Source organism: Hypanus sabinus, chromosome 12, assembly GCF_030144855.1.
Source record: "Hypanus sabinus isolate sHypSab1 chromosome 12, sHypSab1.hap1, whole genome shotgun sequence".
NCBI lineage: Eukaryota > Metazoa > Chordata > Chondrichthyes > Myliobatiformes > Dasyatidae > Hypanus > Hypanus sabinus.
In genome coordinates, this window is record NC_082717.1 from 34,956,733 (window position 1) to 34,979,217 (window position 22,485).

The 22,485-nt window shown below is 39.3% G+C and overlaps 1 protein-coding gene across 3 annotated transcripts in view; it reads left to right on the forward strand.

The window, feature by feature from the left end:
* Nucleotides 1–22,485, forward strand: part of LOC132402765 (thyroid adenoma-associated protein homolog) — a 440,832-nt gene that overhangs the window by 2,452 nt on the left and 415,895 nt on the right. For 2 of the 3 annotated variants that reach the window (XM_059985752.1, XM_059985753.1), the window contains exons 3-10: nt 1,957–2,087; nt 9,143–9,291; nt 10,092–10,124; nt 11,175–11,223; nt 12,983–13,173; nt 13,390–13,484; nt 16,283–16,506; nt 19,472–20,172. In XM_059985752.1, coding sequence (XP_059841735.1) covers nt 1,957–2,087; nt 9,143–9,291; nt 10,092–10,124; nt 11,175–11,223; nt 12,983–13,173; nt 13,390–13,484; nt 16,283–16,506; nt 19,472–20,172 — 1,573 coding nt within the window. Of the gene's footprint in view, nt 1–1,956; nt 2,088–9,142; nt 9,292–9,436; nt 9,458–10,091; nt 10,125–11,174; nt 11,224–12,982; nt 13,174–13,389; nt 13,485–16,282; nt 16,507–19,471; nt 20,173–22,485 lie in introns of those variants that run through there. The other variant, XM_059985754.1, reaches the window with a different exon arrangement.

The window sequence follows — 22,485 nt, forward strand, 5'->3', positions numbered from 1 at the left end:
ATGGTAGTTGTGCATCTTTTCTCGAGTGTTGATCTTTTGATTCAAAATGTAATCAAAAATTCCTAAGGTCGACTACCATTTCCATAAATCCCATTGTAAGTATGTACATTGATCTGATACAGTGGATTCTGGTTAATTGGGACAGCTGCTCATTTAGGAGATCCTGCTTCTTCTGGCGGAATCTCCTGGTGGCTACCCATTTTAATTCCACTTCCCATTCCTATTCCGATATGACTATCCATGGCCTCCTCTACTGCCACAATGAGTCCACACTCAGGTTGGAGGAACAACACCTTAAATTCTGACCGGGTAGCCTCCAACCTGATGGCATGAACATAGGTTTCTCAAACTTCCCGTAATGGCACCCCCGCAACTCCTTCACCATTTCCCATCCTCTTTTCCCACTCCCATCTTATCTCCTTGCCTGCCCTTCACCTCCCTCTGGTACTCCTCCCTCCCCCTTTCTTTCTTCCATGGACTTGATATGAGTCTCTCATATCAGACTCCCCCTTCTCCAGCCCTATATCTCTTTCATCAATCAACTTCCCAGCTCTTCATTCCTTCCCCTCCCGGTTTCACCTATCACCTTGTGTTTCTCTCTCCTCCTACCCCACCTTTTAAACCTACTCCTCATCATTTTTTATCCAGTCCTGCGGAAGGGTATCATCCCGAACTGTTGACTGTATTTTTTTTCCGGAGATGCTGCCTGGCCTGCTGAGTTCCTCCAGCATTTTGTGTGTGTTGCTTGGATTTCCATCATCTGCAGATTTTCTCTTCTTTGGGAGTGAAAATGAAATGATTTCACTACTTCAACAAGTTAAGAACTATGAAGAATTTGAAGATATTAGCAATTGTATTGGAAGATGCATTTGTCGAAAGCATTGTATGAAGGCAGTCCATTATCTGCGCTAAGAGTCTGCACTGATTTTGTTCGTTTACAGTCAATCAAAAGAAAACAGCTTACACTGGATGAGTTCCTCAATTGAACTAACTTTATAATGCTGTAGTAGTACTGATAGTGTTCTAATTTGCTCTGTATTTCATTTAAATACATAATTTGTTGCTCAGTTAAATAGTATTTTGACTTTTTATACCTTTTTACCTATTTCCATGAAACTTTGGCTAATTTGGGTGGCTGCTTAATTGGACCAAAATGTACTAGTCCTGATGTGTACCAATTAATCAGAATCCACTGTATATGGTAATTAATCATTTTCCATTTTTGTGATGTTTTAAAATATGCAGTCATTTAATTTTAGCTTTTATTACTTCCCCTATTCTCACTGATAAACATAACAAGCTACTTTTACCATGATGTTGTATTAGCACAAGTATAACAAAGAAGGGATAATTGAAAAGCAAAAAAAAACCCAACATGTTGGAAATCCTGAAATTAAAAAACGTACTGAAAATAATCTGCAAACGAGAAATTCTGCAGATGTTGTAAATCCGAGCAACACACACAAAATGCTGGAGGAACTCAGCAGGCTAGGCAGCATCTGTGGACAAAAGTACAGCATTTTCCTCCAGCATTTTGTGTGTGCTACTCTGAAAATAATCTGCTGGTAAGGCAGCATTTGAGGGAAGAGAAATGGTTGACATTTACAGTCGATAATCTTAATCAAACTGGGAAGAACTAAATTCTCACTTCTGTAATTTGAATGTAAGACCATTGACCTATTTGTCTATTCACATATGCTGTTTGTTCTGAATGAGTTCACTTCAGCAACTTATTTATTTGGGGTTTACAAGATAAATGTCAGTCTTCAACTTCTTTTTGTTAAGATATGAATTAGTTTGATGGCTTTTGTAATTGAAACTAAGTTAATTGTGATGGAACCATGTTTTATTTCCTTGTCCTCACCAGTGATTGTTTTCAATGTTGTTGAAATTTAGTTTTATAATTTTGTAAAATCTATGATGTTTGCATTTAAAACTTTTTTTAAAAAATCTCAGATTGGTTCGTTATTACTAAAGTTGGATGGAGTCTCTCTTCAGAGTTCACATGCGGACACCTGTATTAAAATACTGGTTGACATTTACTGGGATCTGGAATCAAAAAGCCCTTTGAAAAGAGCATCTGCAAGGTAATCCAAAGTTTTTTTGGACAATATTTTGTATGTTTAGATATTGATTAATAGATCTGTTTGTTTAATATCTATGTAAAATGCACAACTAGACGTGGGATTTTTGACTCCAATGAAATTATTTCATTAAATGATGTGACTTACTGTTTATTGAGCCGGGTCCCACTGTTAACTCGACTTTGATGGATTCTTGCTCCATCAGAGCCCTCCATGTGTTTTGTTTATTTCTGATATTCTTAATATTCATACATTGAACATTTACCACAGACTCTCAAATTCAATACTTTTTCATAACTACACCATCTGGTCACATCTTAATATTTTACAAATTGACCAATTGAATTCCAGTATCGCCTGGAGCCATCATATACTGGACTTAATATGATAGCAAAAAGATTCTGATTTTAAAAAAATCTGTTTTACTCTTACACATTTTCTTTCAATATCTGCTGATTGTTTCTGAACTTGACCACATTTTACATGGTGCTTTCACTTTTCAAAAGAACATTTATTTGACATGAGCGTCATCTCTAGGAGAGGAAAAGATCAGGAGCTGGGTAAATAGTTTCTGAAAATGGAAGTCAAGGGAGTTTCTTTTGCAAACAACTCTGAAGGCTTTAACCAGATTTGTATTCAAATGCTAGAAGAAATTCTGAAACAAGCTGTTGAATTTAAATGATGCATGTCATCTATTTAAATTTTTTTGTCATTAAACTAAGATTTTTTTCTGTCTGAGTTAATTGAATCTCATTGTGATTCCCTTTCCAAATATTCACTTTATTGTGAAGGTAAGTAACTTATCAATTCATAGACCAGGTGGCCATCTTTACAGGAAACATGAAGTATGATTATCGCTTGATGATATAGGCCGTATGTCAGGAGCTGTGGTTGCTGTTCTATTGTAGCTATTGACATCATCTTCCATAAAATATCACTGTTTGCAAATGGGGAAATGGGTACTACTGGATGTGAATAAATATCTGGGGAGCACCAGTCTTCACTGTTGAAGACACTGCAGTATGATGGAAGTCCCAGGTGTCAGGGATCATGAAGTAGGAAGTTACCATGATGAGAGAGAAGGTTCTTGGGAAGCTGAAAAGTCTGAAGATAGATAAGACACCTGAACCAGATAGTCTACACCCCAGGGTTCTGAAAGAGGTGGCTGAAGAGATTGTGGAGGCAATAGTAATGATTTGTAAGAATTATTAGGCTCTGGAATGTTTCTGGAAAACTGGAAAATTGCAAGTGTCACTCCACTCTTCAAAAAGGGAGAGAGGCAGAAAGGAAGGGAGAAAGGACACTAGGCCAGTAAGTGTGACCTCGGTGGTTAGGCAGATGTTACAGTCGAATGTTAACATTTTAAGGTACCTAGAGGGACGTGATAAAATAGGCCTAATTAGTACAGTTTCCTGAAGGCAAAATCCCGCCAGACAAATCTGTTGGAATTCTTTGAAGAAATAACAAGCAGGAGAGACAAAGAATCGGTTGATGTTGCGTGCTTGGATTTTCAGAAGGCCTTCAACAAGGTGCCACATTGGCCTTCTTAACAAGCTACGAGCCTATGGTAATACAGGAAAGATTCAAGCATGAATAAAGTGGTGGCTGATTGGCAGGAGGCAAAGAGTGGGGATAAAAGGAGTCTTTTCTGGTTGGCTGCTGTCACTAGTGGGACCAATTCTTTTTATGTTATATGTCAATGATTTGGATGATGGAATCGATGGCTTTGTTGCAAAGTTTGCAGATGATATGAAGATGGGTAGAGGGGGAGGTCATTTTGAGGAAGTGGAGAGGCTACAGAAGAACTTGTATAGATTAGGAGAATGAGGAAAATGGCTGATGGAATAGTGTCAGGAAGTGTATGGTCATGCAATTTGGGAAAAGAAACAAAAGTGTTGAATATTTTCAAAATGGAGAGAAAATACAAAAAAAAAGGTGCAAAAGGACTTGGGAGTCCTTGTGCAGAATTCCCTAAAGGTTATTTTGCAGGTTGAGTCTGTGGTGATGAAGGCAAATGCAATGTTAGCATTCATTTCAAGAGGACTAGAGTATAAAAGCAAGGATGTAATATTGAGACTTTATAAGGCATTAGTGAGACCTCACTTGGAGTATTGTGAGCAGCTTTGGGCCCTTATCTTAGAATGGATGTGCTGAAACCAGTTCAGGAAAATTATTCCAGGATTGAATGGCTTGTCATATGAAGAGTGTTTGATGGCACTGGGGCCTGTTTCCTTTCGAATTTAGAAGATTGAGGGGTGACTTCATTGAAACCTATCAAATGATGAAAGGCCTTGATAGAGTGGATGTGGAGAGGATCTACGGTGGGAAAAGTGTAAGACCAGAGGATACAACCTCAGAATAGAGTAGCATCCTTTTACAATGGAGATGAGGAGGAGCTTCTTTAGTCAGAGAGTGGTGAATCTGTGGAAGTTTTAGTTATAGGCTGCTGTGGAAGCCAAGTTTTTATGTATATTTAAGGCAGAGGTTGATAGATTCTTGATTGCTCAGGGCATGGAGGGATATGGGGAGAAGACAGGAGACTGGGGCTGAGAGGAAAATTAGATTAGCTATGTTGAAATGGCGGAGCAGACTTGATGGGCTAAATGGCCTAATTCTGCTCTTAGGTCTTGTGGTCTTATAGCTGGAAATTTTTAATTAATTGTACTATTTGAAGGAATGGTGATTAAGATGATATTCAAACTTATAATGCCCCAATGTTATCAGATATCTTGAGTTGTGAATAAAATTTTTAATTTGTGAATTAAAATTATAACCTTTTTAACTAAACTTGTTGGAGATAGCCTGTTGTAGAGAGGTGATAGTTGAATTATTGGGAAACAATACTTAAATTATGTTCAGGCTTCTGGCCAAGAATATACCAATGAGATGTCCCTTAGTAAGTAATGTGATTTTATTATTTTTCCTAACCAAGAGAAATTTCAATTTTCTTTTGCATTTGAAATGTTTAGATTTTGATAAAAGGTTATCAGCTACTTCAGTAGGAACATCAACCTATGGTGTTTGATGCCTTTAATGTAGTAAAAGATCCCATAGTAGTTCAGAGGAGAATAATAAAGATGGTACTGGTTGAAAAACGATGATACTTTGCTTATAAATACCTAAATACACTTCCAGCGGCAGCCTGTAATTTCCCTTTAAGTAATGTACTCCTGAACCGCCGTAATGAACTAATGATTGAACGGTCTTCTGAAGGATTAGGCGGACTTTATTCTCAAGATTGCAGGTATGGCACCTTGAAGCAGATGAAGAGATGTCATGGCTGTAAGAGAGAGAGGAGGGGAAGACTCCAAGCCTGACTAAAACATAGGGGTTGAAGCTTCATCGACTAAGTCTAATCACTCGGCTGTCCTCCTGCTACCAGGCAGTGGCTAAACAGCAAAGTTCCAGAAGTAAGGACAATGAAGAAGCGGTCGCAGGAGGCAGAGGAGCAGCAATGAGATTGCTTTGAGTTGGTGAACTGTACTCATCAGAGGATCTGAACAAATGCACCATGGTTGTCATGGAATTTATAAAAACAGGCATAGATGAGGGTGTTCCCACAAAATAATTTAGGATCATCCCCAACCAGAAGCAATGGGTGAATGATGAGGGCCAGAACAGTGGTGTTCATGTCTGGAAATCAAGTAGCGTAAAAGAGGTCCAGCTATGATCTCTGGACAGCTATCTCACATTTGAAGTGGCAGCTACGGACCAAACTTGAATCAACAGCTGGAGCGGTGCTTGGATGCTGTCACCTCCTACAAAATGAAACCAAGCGACATAGGTTAATGCAAGGTTTTGCTGCTCGATTATCTCACTGCCTTTTATGCTTGCTTTGACCATGAAAACATGAAAGCACCTTCACGAACTCCCACAGCCCCTGAGGCTATGAGCCCCTGAGCCCCTGTGATCTCACTCTCCGAAGCCGATGTGAGTGTCTCTTTCAGGAGCCACAAAATGCATCTGACCCAGATGGGAAACCTGGCCAAGTACTAATGGTCTGTGCTGATCAATTGTCTGGAGTGTTCACTGAGATCTTTAATCTCTTGGTGCGGCAGTCTGAGCTACCCAACTGTTTCAAGTGGACATATTATATTGGTGCCTAAGGAAAACATGTTAACCTGCCTCATTGGCTATCATCCAGTGGCACTTACATCCACTGTGATGACATGCTTTGAGAGGTTGTTAATGAAATATATCCTCTTCTGTCTGAGAGGTGATTTGGATTCACACCGCTTTTCCTTCTGTAAGAACAGCTCCTCAGCAGATGCCCTTTAATTGTTTCTTCATTCATCCGTGAAACTTTTGATCCATACATCAGGATGATCTTCATTGACTTCAGCTTAGCATTTAATACTAACATCCCCCTGAAACTAATCAATAAGCTACAAGACCTAGGCCTCAATATCTTCTTGTACAACTGGATCCTCGATTTCCTCTCTTGCAGACTCCTGTCAGTTTGGATTGACTTCTCTACGATCTCTATCAGTACAGGTGCGTCAGAAGGCTGAGTGCTTAGTCCTCTCCCTACACACTTTATACTTATGACTGTGAAGCTAAGTGCAGCTTCAGTGCCATATTTAAGTTTGCAGTTGTTGGGTGAATCAAAGGTAGTGATGAATCAACACATTGGAGGAGACTGTAAATCTTGCTAAGTGGGCGCCTCAAAAACAACCTCTCACTCAATGTCAGCAAGTCCAAGCAGCTGATTATTGACTTGAGGAGGAGGAAGCCAAATGTTCCTGAGCAAGTCCTCTGGGGGATCAGAGGTGGTGAGGGTATCAGCTTAAAATTCCTTGGTGTTATAATTTCAGCGGATCTGAGCTGAGTTCAGCATTACAGAGTGCCATTACAAAGAAAGCACAGCGGTGTCTATTAGAAATTTGTGAACACTCTGCATGTCATCTAAAACTTTGATAAGCTTCTATAATTGTGTGAGGGAGAGTATACTGGCTGCCCGCATCGCAGTCTGGTATGTAAGCACCAATGCCCCTGTATAGAAGAATCTGCAAAAAGTGGTGGATATGGCATAGTGCATCACAGGTAAAGCCCTCCCTGTCACTGAGCACATCACCGTGCAGACACATTCTACGCAATCCGAAAGCTCACCAATGCCTCTTCCTGAGGAGGCTGAAGAGAGTTGGGCTTGGTCCATCTGCACTCGTGTAATTTTATAGATGTGCCCTAGAGAGCATCACTGCATGGTATGGAAACTGTACTGCGGCGGACAGGAAGGTCTACAATGAGTAATCAAAAGTGCTGAACTCATCACTGGTGTTAGATTACCTGTCATCAAGGACATATGTGCAGAATGGTGCTTGAAAAGGGACCCCACCCATCCTGCTCATGGACTGTTTGTCCCACCTCCAGTAGGAAGGAGGCTATGTTGAATCCACGTCAGGACCACCAGACTCAAAGAGCAGTTACTTTCCATACCTCTACCCGCTAACCTACCCCTCCACCACGACTTCATCACTTCCTGTCAGTGACCTTATGTCATACACTCCTGTGCCTAAGAACACTTAATGGACATACAATTAATCAATGTCTATAAACTATCTTATGTATTTATATTTTTGTGGTTTTTATTGTTTTTGTTTTGTACTGCATTGGATCTGAAGTAATAATTATTTTGTTTGCCTTTCTACTTGTGTGGTGGAACTGACATGAAACTATCTTGAATCTTGAACTTATGGTAGAAACTGAAAGCATCAGTTTTGGTTTTCCCAGTAGTTAATTTGCAAAGCTCTGTGTCAGATAAGCAGTTTAGAAGTTGTGAAAGGATTTGGTGATGTAGAACTGCATTTTACTAGTTTCTGTGAGTACTGATGCTGTGATTTGGTATGAGATTCCCAAATATTAAGTAGTTGAGAAAGGGGGCTGTTCAGGCTGAGTGACAGCAGTACAGGGCCAGATTCTTGGAGGTACTGGGGGCTGGGGTAGTAACTGGGCACAAGAAGAGCTACCATTACAGGGAATTCTCTGGCCATAACAAGTGCAGATTATATAAAAAGCTAGGCAATCGGTTTCAAGGGGAATGAGGAGTCATTGGAGAAGTTTGGTGTGATCAACCTGTCTCAGAGATTGCAGATGGCCGGAGAATGATTGGTTACTTCGCGGTCGTGTAAAATGTCATCTCTCATTTAGATGAGAGTGACTTTGGTGCTGTGCAGAGTGGAAACCAAATTCAAGGATTCAAATGTGGAATTGCGGGAAAGAGGATTTGAATGATGGCCCAGTGAATTTGAGGAAAGTGAAATAAGAGTTTGGATGGCACTGCATAAGGATGGAGTAGTCACATGTTGACCTTTGAGGCAGGATGTAATACTAGGATACTTTATGGTGAATGGGATAGTCTTGTGGTCAGTAACTTAGTAGAAATAGAAGAGTGGAAGTGTTACAGAGCCTCTGGCAAAGGTTGGACAGGGCATGAGGAGAAACAGGAGAAAGGGCGGTGAGAAATATGTTAAGGTCTGGGAACATGTGGGAATAGGGCAGTTGATGGATGTTCTCACAAGGAAGTCTATGAGATGTCGGTATATTGGAGAAAAGAATGAAGGAGAGACGTTTAAGAAGTTGCTGCCTGTCTTTGCTTTCCAGTAGGTCTCTCGAACTGTAGGCATATTTGGCAGGTAAGCAGGGCAGAGGGTAATTAAACTGGTTCAAATTTATATCGATTCATATTAGCAGCCTTCGCGGTGAGAGAAGGGATCATATCAGAGTGGTGGTCACACATGTAAGTATGGTTGGAAGGGAGAAGGGAGGTTTAATGCTGAGCAACATAAAGATATGGTCAGGTAAACCTTAAATATTCTGGCTTAGAAGTATTTCCTAAAATTCACCTGTTTAGCTAGCTAATGCATTAAACATAATTTGAGATAAATCTGTTGCATGTCCGAATTATATATTCCATTTGTTAAATTGCATCTGTATATGGTGGCTCCCACATAAAGTGGCTCCAGTACTGTATTTAAATATTTTACACCCACACCAAGATGCTTATTTTTAATGTATTTGCACAAAAGCTTCATTCAGACACATAACTCGTTCTTTTGCAGTACACTGGGCTGTGTTCCTGAAAGCTTGCAGGAGGAAGTGGTTAGCTGCCTTGTCCATTGCCTGAGGAACGAACTGTTGACAGTGGATAAAACCCATACTAGGAAGACAACTGACTCCATTGCAGCGTGCATGGAGAATTTTAGCTTGGGTAAATATGGGCGAGGGTGTGAACTTGAATAATCTTATATTAGGTCCTTTCTATGTGGTATGCTTCACAGTCCATTATTTTCCAACATCTTTCATTGTTTTGGAGTGAATGGTATGTAGCTACCTTCATATTGCCATGGCAGCGTGCATGGAGAATTTTAGCTTGGGTAAATATGGGCAAGGGTGTGAACTTGAATAATCTTATATTAGGTCCTTTCTATGTGGTGTGCTTCACAGTCCATTATTTTCCAACATCTTTCATTGTTTTGGAGTGAATGGTATGTGGCTACCTTCATATTGCCACTACCTTGTAGCCTAAAGGAAGGTTTAATGTAAATGCTTTTTGCTGGATTTTTGTTGAAAAGTATCCAAATTTTGTTCTTCTGAACCTCATTCTCATTTTAGCCCTGTTTTAAATATTTATCCTCTGTTAAAATTGTATTAATTTTGAATTCAATCACTCACTTTGGTGCTGCAATAACCTGTATAAAGGAATTTTCCTAATTTGCCTTTTAATCTTGTGATGGTAGTTTTAAATTGGTTATCCCACTATCAATAGTTTCTGACACCAGTAAACAATATTTTTTATTCTAGTATCAAAAAGTACTTAATTTGAACCAAATAGGGCTATTTAAAAACTGATCTATAGGAGGAGTAGTGGATTATAAATTTTGCATACCACCAATCAGATATTCAGGACAAGAAGGGAGAGGATACTGGATGAGATTTGATGTTTTCCTTTTCTAATTGTGATGCATTTTTAACAAAGTAATCGCTCCTAATTTGGTTTTGTACTTACAGGTGAAAAATGCATGCAGTTTCTTTATCTGGAGGGTAGGTTCTACTTTACTTTTTTGAGCATGCCTTTTTTTGTTGTTATTATTCTACTGAAATCTATACTTGCAGTAGTTTTCTCTCATTAAGTGCAATACAGGTGTGAATTTTAATTTACATGTTAAATGCATTAATTATATTTGTCATTGTTTGTATGATAACAAATCTAAAAGCTGAGAAACCCCACTTTGAGGTTTAACTCAAATTCAGGATTATCTTTCTGCAGGTTTAGTACAGAGTAGGAGTTCCTTTGACTTTTTTAAGTTGAGCCACCTAGTTTTAAAGTATAGTTGTTCCACTTGTTGCCTGATTTTTGCTCCGAAAAGCTTGTGATTAATGTTGTCCGAAAAGCATGTTGGCCCACAGACCAACAGGGGACTAAGTTGTTTTCAAATTGACCAAAAAGGCCGTCATTGTGAATCCTCAAACAAATGAATTGAAGAATATTTTTATTTAAAGAAGTATATAGATCATGCGCAAGCAGAAGAGATTAGGTTTCATTAGCTTAATTAGTTTGGGCTTGTTCTTGTGCTGTACTGTTCTAATATTTATGTAAACTGGCAAGGACAAGCTTTAAGAATATTTTTAATCTGTGGGTTTTGTTAAATAAAGTAATGAAGATGTACATTGCATGACTCAAAGTCATGAAAGTTAACTTCTTCCTAAATCACCGGAAAAAAATTCAAAGTCCAGAAGTAAGACCATAAAATTAAGTAGCAGAATTAGACTATTTGACCCATTGAGTCTGCTGCACCATTTCATCATGGCTGATCCAATTTTCCTCTTGGCCCCAATCTCCTGCCTTCTCCCGTATCCCTTCATGCCCTGACCAATCAAGAATCTATCAGCTTCTGTCTTAAATATACATAGAGAATTGGCCTCCACAGCTGCCTGAGGCAAAGAATCCCAGAGATTCATCTCTTCCTCATCTCTGTTCTAAAAGGGCACCCCTCTATCTGAGGCTGTATTCGCAGAATCTGACTGATTTAGGTTAGCTTGGAGATTGAAATAACTTGTAAAATTGCAACAATAACTTTTTCTTCTTATTAGTTCTTCAGTTTCTGCATGCGGCAGTTCTGGATTTCATGTTGCAGAATAAGTGAGTATTTTTCCAATTTTAACATTGAGCGTTGTGTTTATCAGTAAAGTTATTTTAAATCCCACATAGGTTGTAATTCTGAGGGTTAAAAGTGTTCTATGATTTTGGGATTGTAAGGTTACAGAACTAGTTGATAAAGTACTTACTACTCTTGTATTAAGATATTTTCTTTAAATGCTATCTATTCAACTGTGTGAAGAACTTCTGTATGATTCAAGCTGAACCTGTACTAATAGTCCAGCTGTAGTTTCTAGAAACTGTTGTAGCATTCGTATACATTGTTGTGGGCTGGGTGAATATTAGGTATTTAGATAACATACATATAAGAGGTTAAGTTTGTAGTTCAGTTGATGAGGTCATAGAATGATAGAGCAATGTAGAATGGAGTCAGACCCTTCAGAGGAATGAGTCCAAGTGTTTATGATGTCCCCTCAGTTTCCTGCATTCAGCCCATAGCCCTCTAAGCCCTGCCTCTCCATGCACCTGACCACGGACTGCTTAAATGATACTAGTGTACCTACCTCACCCCTTCCTCTCGCAGCTCATTTCAAATACTCACCTCTTGCTCTGTGGGAAAACATTGCCCTTCAGGTCCCTTTTAAATCTTTCTCCTCTCACCCTAACTGTCTCTTTAGTTTTGGACTCCCCTACCCTGGGGAAGGCTGTTGCTTTACACTTTACCTAAAATTATAGTGTTACTGCCTCTCATATTTTCACACCTTTCTATAATATTGTCCCTCATTCTCCTGTGTTCCAAGGAATGACTTAACTTTCCCCTATAACTCAGGTCCTCTGGTCCTGTCAACATCCTTGTAAAGCACACATTCCAGTTAACCTGCGTCTCTCTTATTGCAGTTGACTAAAACTGTAAGTAGTGCTCTAAGTGTGACCTCAGCAAAGTCTTATGCAACTGTAACACAACGCCTTGGACTGTTGAAGACCAACCTGCAAAACTCCTTTATCACCACCGTGTCTAACTATGATGCTGCTTTCAATGAACAATGCTCTGTACTCCGAGATCTCTCTGTTAGCGTTAAACTCCTCAGTGCCCAGCTGTCATAGTTTAAGTCCTGTGTTAGATGACTTTCCAAAATCCATCACCTTAAATTTCTCTGTATAGAAATCCATTTGCGCTTTTCGATTCTCTTCCCTAACTGATCAAGATGCCCCGTAGTCGATGATAACCTTCTTTGCTATCAACAATGTCTCCTAATTTTGTGGCATCCTAATCAAGACCTGTACATTCACATCCAAAATAAATTAAGGGTTTGCAAGCTTGACTATTTTTATGTTGTACCTGAGCCACTGAGTCCATCCATTTATGCAAGTTGGGTGCTGACCCAGCTAATGGGAGGTGATGTTAATTCATCGCACAGTGAAATTATTTTGTTGTTTTTGTGAAATGCAAATATTCCACTTCTATTTGTTTATCTATTAAGATTGCTTCATTTTTTTATGTAAAAACACAATACTCTCTGCATTTTAAATGTACTTAAGATCAAATTCTGAGTGATTTTTTTTCAAATTTTGCATTTAATTAAAATGTGTAAATTAGGTTTATGTTTACTTTCTTTTAACATGGAGATTACCGGATAAAATATTGGGAGGAGACGTAAATTTAACCTTTGATTCATAAAGCCATGAAAGTGCTTTTGCAGACTTTCTATTAAATTAAATGTTGTCCTTCGCCAAAACATTTGTCACTTTTTCCTTAAAAGTGCATTTTCATTAAATTATCTGATTTATAACTCTGTTTTAGGAACCTTGGTGGGCAACATATTCTGCAGAACAAGCTGATGTATGATTTGCTACTGGCCTTAAAAACCTCAATGGTGCTTGTTCAGAAAGTTCAAGGCAAAATACATGGTATTTTCTGTAACGATCCTGAGCCAGCTCTCTTGGAAGCTATGTGTGGATTGCTCACGTGCTTTATTGAAATGATTTTAGATGGTAAGTTTATCAGAAACTGCTGTGGTTCCAGAGCACAGGTCAACATGTTTTCTCAAGATTAAAAGAGCAGAAAATTATCTTTTTTTGCCATACTAGGCAAGTTGCTTGTTTTTAGTCCTAATCCTTCTTTCTAAAAGACATTAAAATAAGACATTTGATTTTACTGGAGTTGGTTTGAGGAACAGCTGGAATTCTTTTATTTCTTCTGCAATTCAGGAAATTTCCTACAGACCGTTCATAGTACAGCAGGAATGGCCGCGCTTCTGTTTATCAAAACTATCGTGGAACGTGATGAGTTGTTGCCAAAGCTGGTGAGTGGAACTATCTTCTGGAAATAATGTTCATTTAAATTAATTATCTAACTTTATTTTTATGTTGGCTGAGGCAGACAGCTAAAAGCACTTAAGTTCTTATGAGAATGACAAAACGCAAACAAGCTACTGCGAATGCTGGATATCTGAAATAAAAATAAAGAAAAATATACTGGAAATATACAGTAAGCTGTGCAGCATCTGTGGAGAGGGATATAAGCACATTAAAAGAAGATACTTGAGTAGATTCATAAAAAACATTGAAATTTGCTAAGTTAAGAAATTTCACGTCACATGCCAGTGATAATAAACCTAATTCTGATTCTAATCAAGTATTAAAGTTCAAAGTAAATTTATTATCAAAATACATACAGTATATGTCACCATATACAACCCTGAGATTAATTTTCTTGTGGGCATACTCAATAGATCTAGAATAATAACAATAACAGAATCAATGAAAGATCACCCCAGTTGGATTAAAGTATGATCGGTGACATATAATTTATAATTATTTTGATGGCTTTGATGCCTATTCAAAGAGGGATTTCCATCAAAAAATGTGTGATTTTTTGGGAAAAAAAAGAAAGTAGTTTTATCAAAAAATGTGCAGTAATTTGTATCAAGTTGCATTTAATTCTGTGTTTTCCTGAAATTATAGTTGGGTGCTTCAGAGAAATTTTATGTATGAATATAATTTCCAAAATCATTAATAAACTCTTCATTTGTGTACCTTTTGTATGTCTCGTACAATGATCCAGCTGAGGTTTGTTGTGCAACTTTTCAGCTCATTTTGCTGAAAGGTCAAGATGGCGTCTGCGTACAGTGCTTCTTTGGTTGACATCTTCTGGATAGATCATGAAACCATTTTTTTCCACTTTTTTATGTCTTCTGCGTTTGTTTACCACCTTGAATGTGATTCTGGAACTGTTGGAGCCTGTCTTTTGTTGTTTGGCGTTTGTTTGGGTGCTTCATTGCTCTGTAACCTCTGAGAGGATTCCAGGAGGCAGGGGCAGCGTGAACGAACCTGTGGTGAGAAAGCTGCAGGATGCACAAGAGCCAGTATTTGAGCCCATTTCGCTGATAAAGCCTCCACTTTCACCGATTACAGTGGGGAGGGCGATTAAAACATCAAGGCGAGTACAGAAGTTTGAAGATTGTCAGTCTCCGAGAGGATTCAGGGAGGCAGAGGCTGCAGGAAGGGGCACAAGTCTATGTTTAGGCCCATTTAACTGATTAACGCTCCCGTTGTTTGCCGATAACAGCAACCTGGGAGATTGAAGCATTGAAGTGGGTGCAGACTGTGAGCGCCTGCAGCTTGCCTTTTGATCAGGTGCTCTGTACAGAGAGGGGAGAGCCTGCCGCTGCAAAGAGTGTTGTCCAGGTTTTTTTTTTAGCACTTTGGACTTTGAACTATAGACTCTTTTTTTTCAGTCTTTCAGTTCTTATATTCTGTTCTATCTCACCCAGTCTTCTCAGTTTTCTTTTGTGCGGGGTGGGGGTTTTGGGGGCCGATGTGCCTGATCTGTTTTGCTCACTTTTTATGTGGGAGGACGGATTTGAGGGTTGATACGCCTGTTCCATTTCTGTTCTTTTTTTTTCCGGGGAGGTGGGATTTAGGGGTTGATGATTATGCTGCCTTCCTTTCTTTCTTGGTTTCATGGCTACCCAGAGAACTGAAGCATTTCAGAGTTGTGTACTTTGATACTCAGTAAACCTTTGAACCATTTTAATGCTGCATGTGAGTCAAGTTGGCCACTTGTTCCCACTACAAGGGAAAATGTTATTAAAACAATCTGGATGCATTTTACCATTTTTTAGGAAGCAGAGAAATGGAAATCCTGTATATTAAAGTGATTTCATTGTAGTGGTAGAACACTGTCAGTAATCATTACTTGACTAGCATGGACCCAAAACCACAACATGAATTTCAACTTATGCGATTTGTATTGCACAAGGATTTTTTTTTTTGGTATTGTATGTCACTCTTTATTCAGAGTTAGCCTTTAAAGTTTGCATTACTTTATCTGCTCTTGGTTGTGGACAGGCTAATTGGAGCAGGAACCACCTTAAACAAAATCTTGCTGTGCTTAATGGTCTGTGGTGAACCGATGGTGCTTTTTGTTGTAGGTGTGGGATAAAGTCTTCTCTGCAAAGGTCTACTCATCACTGTTGTGGGAACTTTAGTCCCCTTCTCACCTTCCAGTATCTGTTGCCCATTCACTTGGCAAATTGTATTGGAAATTTATAAGATTTTTTTTCTTGTACACTTTTGCTATGTGTCTCTTAATTTCCTCTTTTTATTCATTGCTTTAGAGCCTTTTTGATTTTACTCCCTTTATTCTAGTTTGCCAATTTTTTTTTTCAAATTTCTTAATCATCTTGGTTAAGCACATGGCCTATCAGTTCCACGGACTAACAAAGTTACAGGTGACCTATGCAAAATACACAAAATGCTGGAGGAACTCAGCAGGTCAGGCAGCTTCTGTAGAAAAAAAAAGTACAGTCGAGGTTTCGGGCCAAAACGTCGACTGTACTTTTTTCTATAGATGCTGCCTGGCATGCTGATTTCCTCCAGCATTTTGTGTCTATTGCTTGGATTTCCAGCATCTGCAGATTTTCTCTTGTAAATGACCTATGCACATCAGCTTACATTTCTGACCTGGTGCAGTTGAGGAAGAAAATTTAAGCAAATGATATACATTGCAATGTGCCCTTTTCCAATAAGGCTTGGAGTATTATTTAATTTTTTATATTTTTATACTTCTAATTGTTTCTTTTTTTTTTTACTTGGACAGGTTCACAATCTGCTTTTTAACTCCACGAAAGGAGTTGCCGATGCCCCAAGTTGGTTAATACAGAGTTGTGGGGCACTATACCGAGCTGCACCGCCTGACGATGCAGTTATTTTCCTCATCCAGGGAACACTGACCATGTTAGACTGGGGAAGTGGAAGAATGAGAGACGGCTGTGACCAGCTCCTCTTAGATTTATTAACTGCTCTCCTGTCACTTAACTGCCGGTAAGCAGCACATCCAAGATACTTTCTAAACAAGCATGTGATATTGGGTATTCAGAACAAAGAAAAAATTGATTTTCATAGAATTATAGAAGTGCCCTTTCATATCTGTAATAGCATTAGCAGATGCAGATAACTGACTGAAGTTAAAATAATCTAAGAGCGTTTTAAGTAGTATACTGGTCTATTAAATCCTTTTACAGTGGACCTCTCAATCAGAAGCTTCAGTTATATGGAAGCAGTTGCAATTTTGTGACCATGGGCTTTCCACTGTTTTCACTTTGTAGCATAATTCAAGACAAGTCAAGTCAAGTCACTTTTTATTGTCATTTCGACCAGAACTACTGGTACATTACACAGTAAAAACGAGACATTTTTCAAGACCATGGTGCTACATGAACTAGGAGAAAAACTACACTGAACTATGTAAAAACAACACAGAAAAAAAAAACTACACTAGACTACAGACCTAACCAGGACTGCATAAACTGCACAAAACAGTGCAGGCATTACAATAAGTAATGAACAAGACAGTAGGCACAGTAGAGGGCAGTAAGTTGGTTGCAGTATGTAACTAGAAGACCATTTTATGAAGGAACTAGAAAGATGTGTGAATTGTCTATAGAGTTTGAACCAAAAATCAGAAGTCTAAAGCTCAGTGATGGTTCTGATGATTTATGTTCTAATTGATGTTTCACTTTGTATGATTTGAGGTTGGTTACTTTGCCACACCTGTAATTTATTTTATATTTTCTCACCTTGCCCAATTACCCTTCTGAAATTTTGATTAGATGAACTAGGTAAATGTGGCACTGTGTTTGTACATCTGCTTTAGATATTTCCCATTTAATAATAGTAATGTGAAATGCCACCAGAGAGAAGTCTAAATTGTAAGAAGCTTGAAATATTACAGTATTTCCATTCATTAGCATCTTGTATTGAGGTTGCAGGTGGCACCTAATTGAGGAGAACATAAAAAAAACCAAAGAAATAAACCTTGAGTGTTCAGCCACATGCTGAAGGTTAGTGCATCTGTATGCACAACCCCTACTTGATAGCTGAAATGTGTCCATCTGCCTTCAGCAGACTTAAGAAAATGGAGTTGGGTTTATAGCTGATGATGCATATAGTTGACAGCTCTTCAGAGCCTGAGACACACGCGAGCAAAGGAAGCCATTTGTCTGAAGGCATAGCTTTCTGCAGATGAGAATGGTGTAAACCATGCTGACAGTTGTGAAGTAAAATTAATGTTATCTGCAAGTTTTTGGTTGTCATTACAGGAGCATAAATCAATTCTCATGCAGCCTGATTGTCTTTTCTATAGTCTTCTCTTTGTAAAACACCTCAGATTGTTGCAAAATTTATTAATGTGTCCTTACATACCTGGACAAGAGGGATGCTTATGTGAGAATGCTGTTCTTGGACTACAATTCAGCATTCAACACCATAATTCCCTCCAGGCTCGACAAGAAGCTCAGAGACCTCAGTCTTCACCCTGCCTTGTGTAGCTGGATCCTGGACTTCCTGTCAGATTGTCGGCAGGTGGTAAGAGTAGGCTCCCTCGCCTCTGCTCCTCTGACCCTCAACACAAGTGCCCCTAAGTCCCCTCCCTTTACTTTTTGTATACTCATGACTGTGTCGCCACCCCCAGTTCCAATCTGCTAATGAAATTTGCTGCGACACTACACTGATTGGCCTAATCTCAAATGATAATGAGCAAGCCTACAAAGAAGAAATCATCACCCTAACACAGTGGTGTCAAGAAAACAACCTCTCCCTCAATGTCACAAAAACAAAGGACCTGGTTGTGGACTATAGGCGGAATGGAGACAGGCTAGCCCCTATTGACTTCAATGGATCTGGGGTTGAGAGGATGAACGGCTTTAAGTTCCTCAGCATAAACATTACCGAGGATCTCATGTGGTCTGTACATACCGGCTGTTTGGTGAAAAAAGCACAACAGTGCCTCTTTCACCTCAGACAGTTGAAAAAGTTTGGAATGGGCCCCCAAATTTTAAGAACTTTCTATAGGGGCACAATTGAGAGCATCCTGACTGGCTGCATTACTGCCTGATATGGGGACTGTACTTCACTTGATCACAGGACTCTGCAGAGAGTGGTGCAGACAGCCCAGCGCATCTGTAGATGTGAACTTCCCACTATTCAGGACATTTACAAAGACAGGTGTGTAAAAAGACCTGAATCACCCCAACCACAAACTGTTCCAGCTGCTACCATTCAGGAAATGGTACCACAGCATGAAAGTCAGGACCAACAGGCTCTGGGACAGCTTCTTCCACCAGGCCATCAGACTGATTAATTCATGCTGATAAAATTGTTGTATGTCTATGTTATATTGACTGCCCTGTTGTACATACTGTTTATTACAAATTGCTATTAATTGCACATTGTACATTTAGACGGAGAGGTCACATAACGATTTTTACTCCTGTAGATGAAGGATGTAAGAAGTCAAGACAATTCAATTCAATACTGCCATCAAGAGTGCTGCAATGGTGGGGGGGTGGGTGGACGTTAGGGAAGGAAGCCACAGAAGTTCAAAATTAGCCATGAGAGGTCCAGATATTTTGCCAAAGCTGCAGCATGAATCCAGACCAGTATTTGGTATAAGTGGATTTTACGAAGAAGTGACATATTAGAAAAGATATTGGTGATGTCATAAAAAGAATTCTGCATTATATGGAATTTCCTTCTGTTTTACATTGTGCATCAGACATGCATGGTTGTAAAACGGCTTATTACTCTCACCCCTCTTTGCAGTCCTTGAGGGAGTACACCTGCGTATTCCAGCCAGAGAAGTATTCTTATTTGCAAAGTTGCTAGTTTGCTTATTTCTATGATTTTACAATTTCTTATAATGGATTGGATTTTGTGAATGGAGTGTGTTCTAACCATTTATCGTGTGTACAGATTACCCTTTTGAGTCACTGATCTCTTTTTATTTCAGTTTAAAGGAATCCAGTATGGCATTGTCAATTTCCAGAATTCTCGGGTTTTGGACAACAGCCGCATTAGATGCCCTCCATTCAGACTCATGCTCTCAGTATCTGAAAAATTCCTTGGGTGGAAGCTCTGAATCCATTCAGAAACTACTGGGCTACATATGGACACATTGGGAACATCCTTTAGATGCAGTGAGACATCAGACTAAAGCTATATTTAAAAACATTTTAAAAATTCACCAGAAGACCATCGATGGTTCGAGTGAAATGACAGATTCATTCTTCTTAAATTTGACAAAGAGTTTGTTGGATTTAGAGTGGCATATCAAAGGGAAATATATTTCACTGAGCTGCTTAGTAGAATATTTAGGTACAGATTATATACTAACAGTGGATGACTCTATCCCTAAACAAGTTTTAGGACTAATGCATGAGCAATCGCTTGCACCATATGCAACTGATCTGTTAGAAAAAATGTTCATCAGCCATAAGAACCAGTTGATGTCTTCACCACAATCGACTAGTTGGACTGATGAATGGCACAAAACCTGGGTCCTGCCATTTCTTCTGGCCTTGTGTGAGGAGAAGCCCAGTCAGACAACTTCCATCATTGACTACTATCTTCCCAAGCTGTTAAAATGCAACCCAGACAGCCTGACATATATGATCAAAGAGCTTCACTCTTCTGACAAGGCTGACAAGAGTGGTGAGTAGGATGAAGGAACAATAGTAATGATGTTTGCACTAACATACTTTGTTGAAGGGGAGGGAATTCTTCTGGACAAACTCCAGTCATTGTAATACAAGTAATTTAAATGTATTTTTTAACCTTTTCTACATTTAAGGTACTTCAAATTCAGTACCTTATGAATGTTTATTTCAAACAATATTCCAAAGCTTTGCTGAAAGTACTCAGTGGCTGGTATGTGGGGGAAACATTACTGGAACTATGTCGGGAGAGAAAACAGATTCAAATTTTGGATGGGGTTTTTCCATTAATAATGGGAAGATTATCTTGACCTTGTATGAAGTTAGGCATTTTGTACTCCATTCAAGCAATACAAAGTTTTTCCTGTGTCGAGCACTTTTAATGGTTTCATTGAAGCATGAGCCTTTTTTAGCCTTATAGAGTTAGCAAAATTAACATTTTTCTTAGTTTCTAAATAGGGTGAATTTTTTCTTTTTATTTACATCCAATTGGATTACTTTGATTAGTAACTTCTTGAAAGAGAAGCGTTAAGAACAAAGAACCAGAAAGAGACACACTTTCCATTGTACAGGTGCTTTTGTCAATATTACACTTTAATAATACAAGAATTTTAACAAAGTAAATGATAACATCACTGAATATTTACAGTTAGAAGCTTGTACTTTTTTTTCAGACAGTGTGAAATATTTTCCCTTTGATACCCATACATGTCAATATTATCAGGGCATTTTTATAGGAAGATACTATATTAATGTCACTGGCCCTCCTCTGGAAAATATTTACGTCAAAAACATGGTGTTTATAGCTATTTTTCTATCTTTATTTAATATTATCTTATATTAGGTATCTCTTTCACCTCCCTCCCCTTTCTTGATTCTCTGACACCTCCCTCCTTTCTCAATCTCTCTGTCTCCATCTCCTGAGACAAACTGTCAATCAGTATCTTTTATAATCCTATCGATTCCCACGGTTATTCTGACCTTACATCTTCCCACCCTGTCTCCTGTAAAAATGTTATTCCTTTTTCTCAGTTCCTTGTGCTCCACCAAATTTGTTCCCAGAGCGTGGCTTTCCATTCCAGGACATCAGAATTGTCTACCTTCTTCAAAAAAATGGTGCTTCCCTCCAACCACTATTGATGTTGCCCTCACACGCATCTCCTCCATTTCCCATACCTCTGCACTCACCCCATCTTCCTGCCTCCTTAATAGTAATGGTGTTCCTCTTGCCCATCCCATGAGCCCCTGCATCCAACACATCATTCTCCGCAACTTCAGCCATCTCCAAAGGGATCCTACCTGTAAATATATCTTTGCCTTCCCCCACCTCTCTGTTTTCCGCAGGGATTGCTCCCCCTGCGATTCCCCTGTCCATTCGTCCCTCACCACTAATCTCCCTCCCTTCAAGCGGCCCAAGTGCTACACCTTCCCATTCACCTCCTCCCTCACCTCCATTCAGGGCCCCAAACAGGTGAGGCAACACTTCAGCTGTGAGCCTGCTGTGGTTGCCTGTTATGTCCAGTGCTCTTGATGCGGCCTCATTTCCATTAGTGACACCCGCTGTGAACTGGGGGGGCCACTTCGTTGAGCACCTCCACTTCATCCGCCAAAACGAAACTTCCTGGTTCCCATTCTGACGTGCCAGTCCATGGCCTCCTCTTGTGGCAAGATGAAGCTACTCTCAGGGTAATGGAGCAACACCTTATATTCTGTCTGGGTGGTGTCATGGTTTCTCGTGCCCCACAAATGACCAGGAGACGCAGAAGATTCTTCAAGAAGTATTAAACTTTAATTTGCAAATCAAAGCTGAGACAGTCATTGAGCTAGTCGCTGATTGCCCACCGATCCTTGTACATAGCATTTTTTATAGCAATCTCCTGGTTTAATTGCATTAGCATATCCAATCCTCTACAGTACATCCGCCACTATTGTTTCTACCCATTGAGTTAATCATGTTCTAATCTACATCTCTTAGCTACCTCTCGTTAACACCCCATTACCTTAAAGATTTCATTCTCCTACTAAATTGGATACATGCATAGCAAATAGCAAGCTCAAAGCTGACTACATAGTTTTGGTTACACAGCAAACAATGCAACTTTTATACTCCAATATATCCCCCCTTTGAGACCCATAGGGCCTGACTCAGAGAAAGAAGACTAAGAGTCCATGCACAAAAGCCCCAATAAACTCAAGCACTTATTCCCAAATCTCGGGTTAAACTATAATTTTCTGCGCCAAGACCTCAAAGTATTCTCTCCATTACCCTGGGCCGCTGAGCCAAAAACCTATCCCTTTGTACCTGAGACAG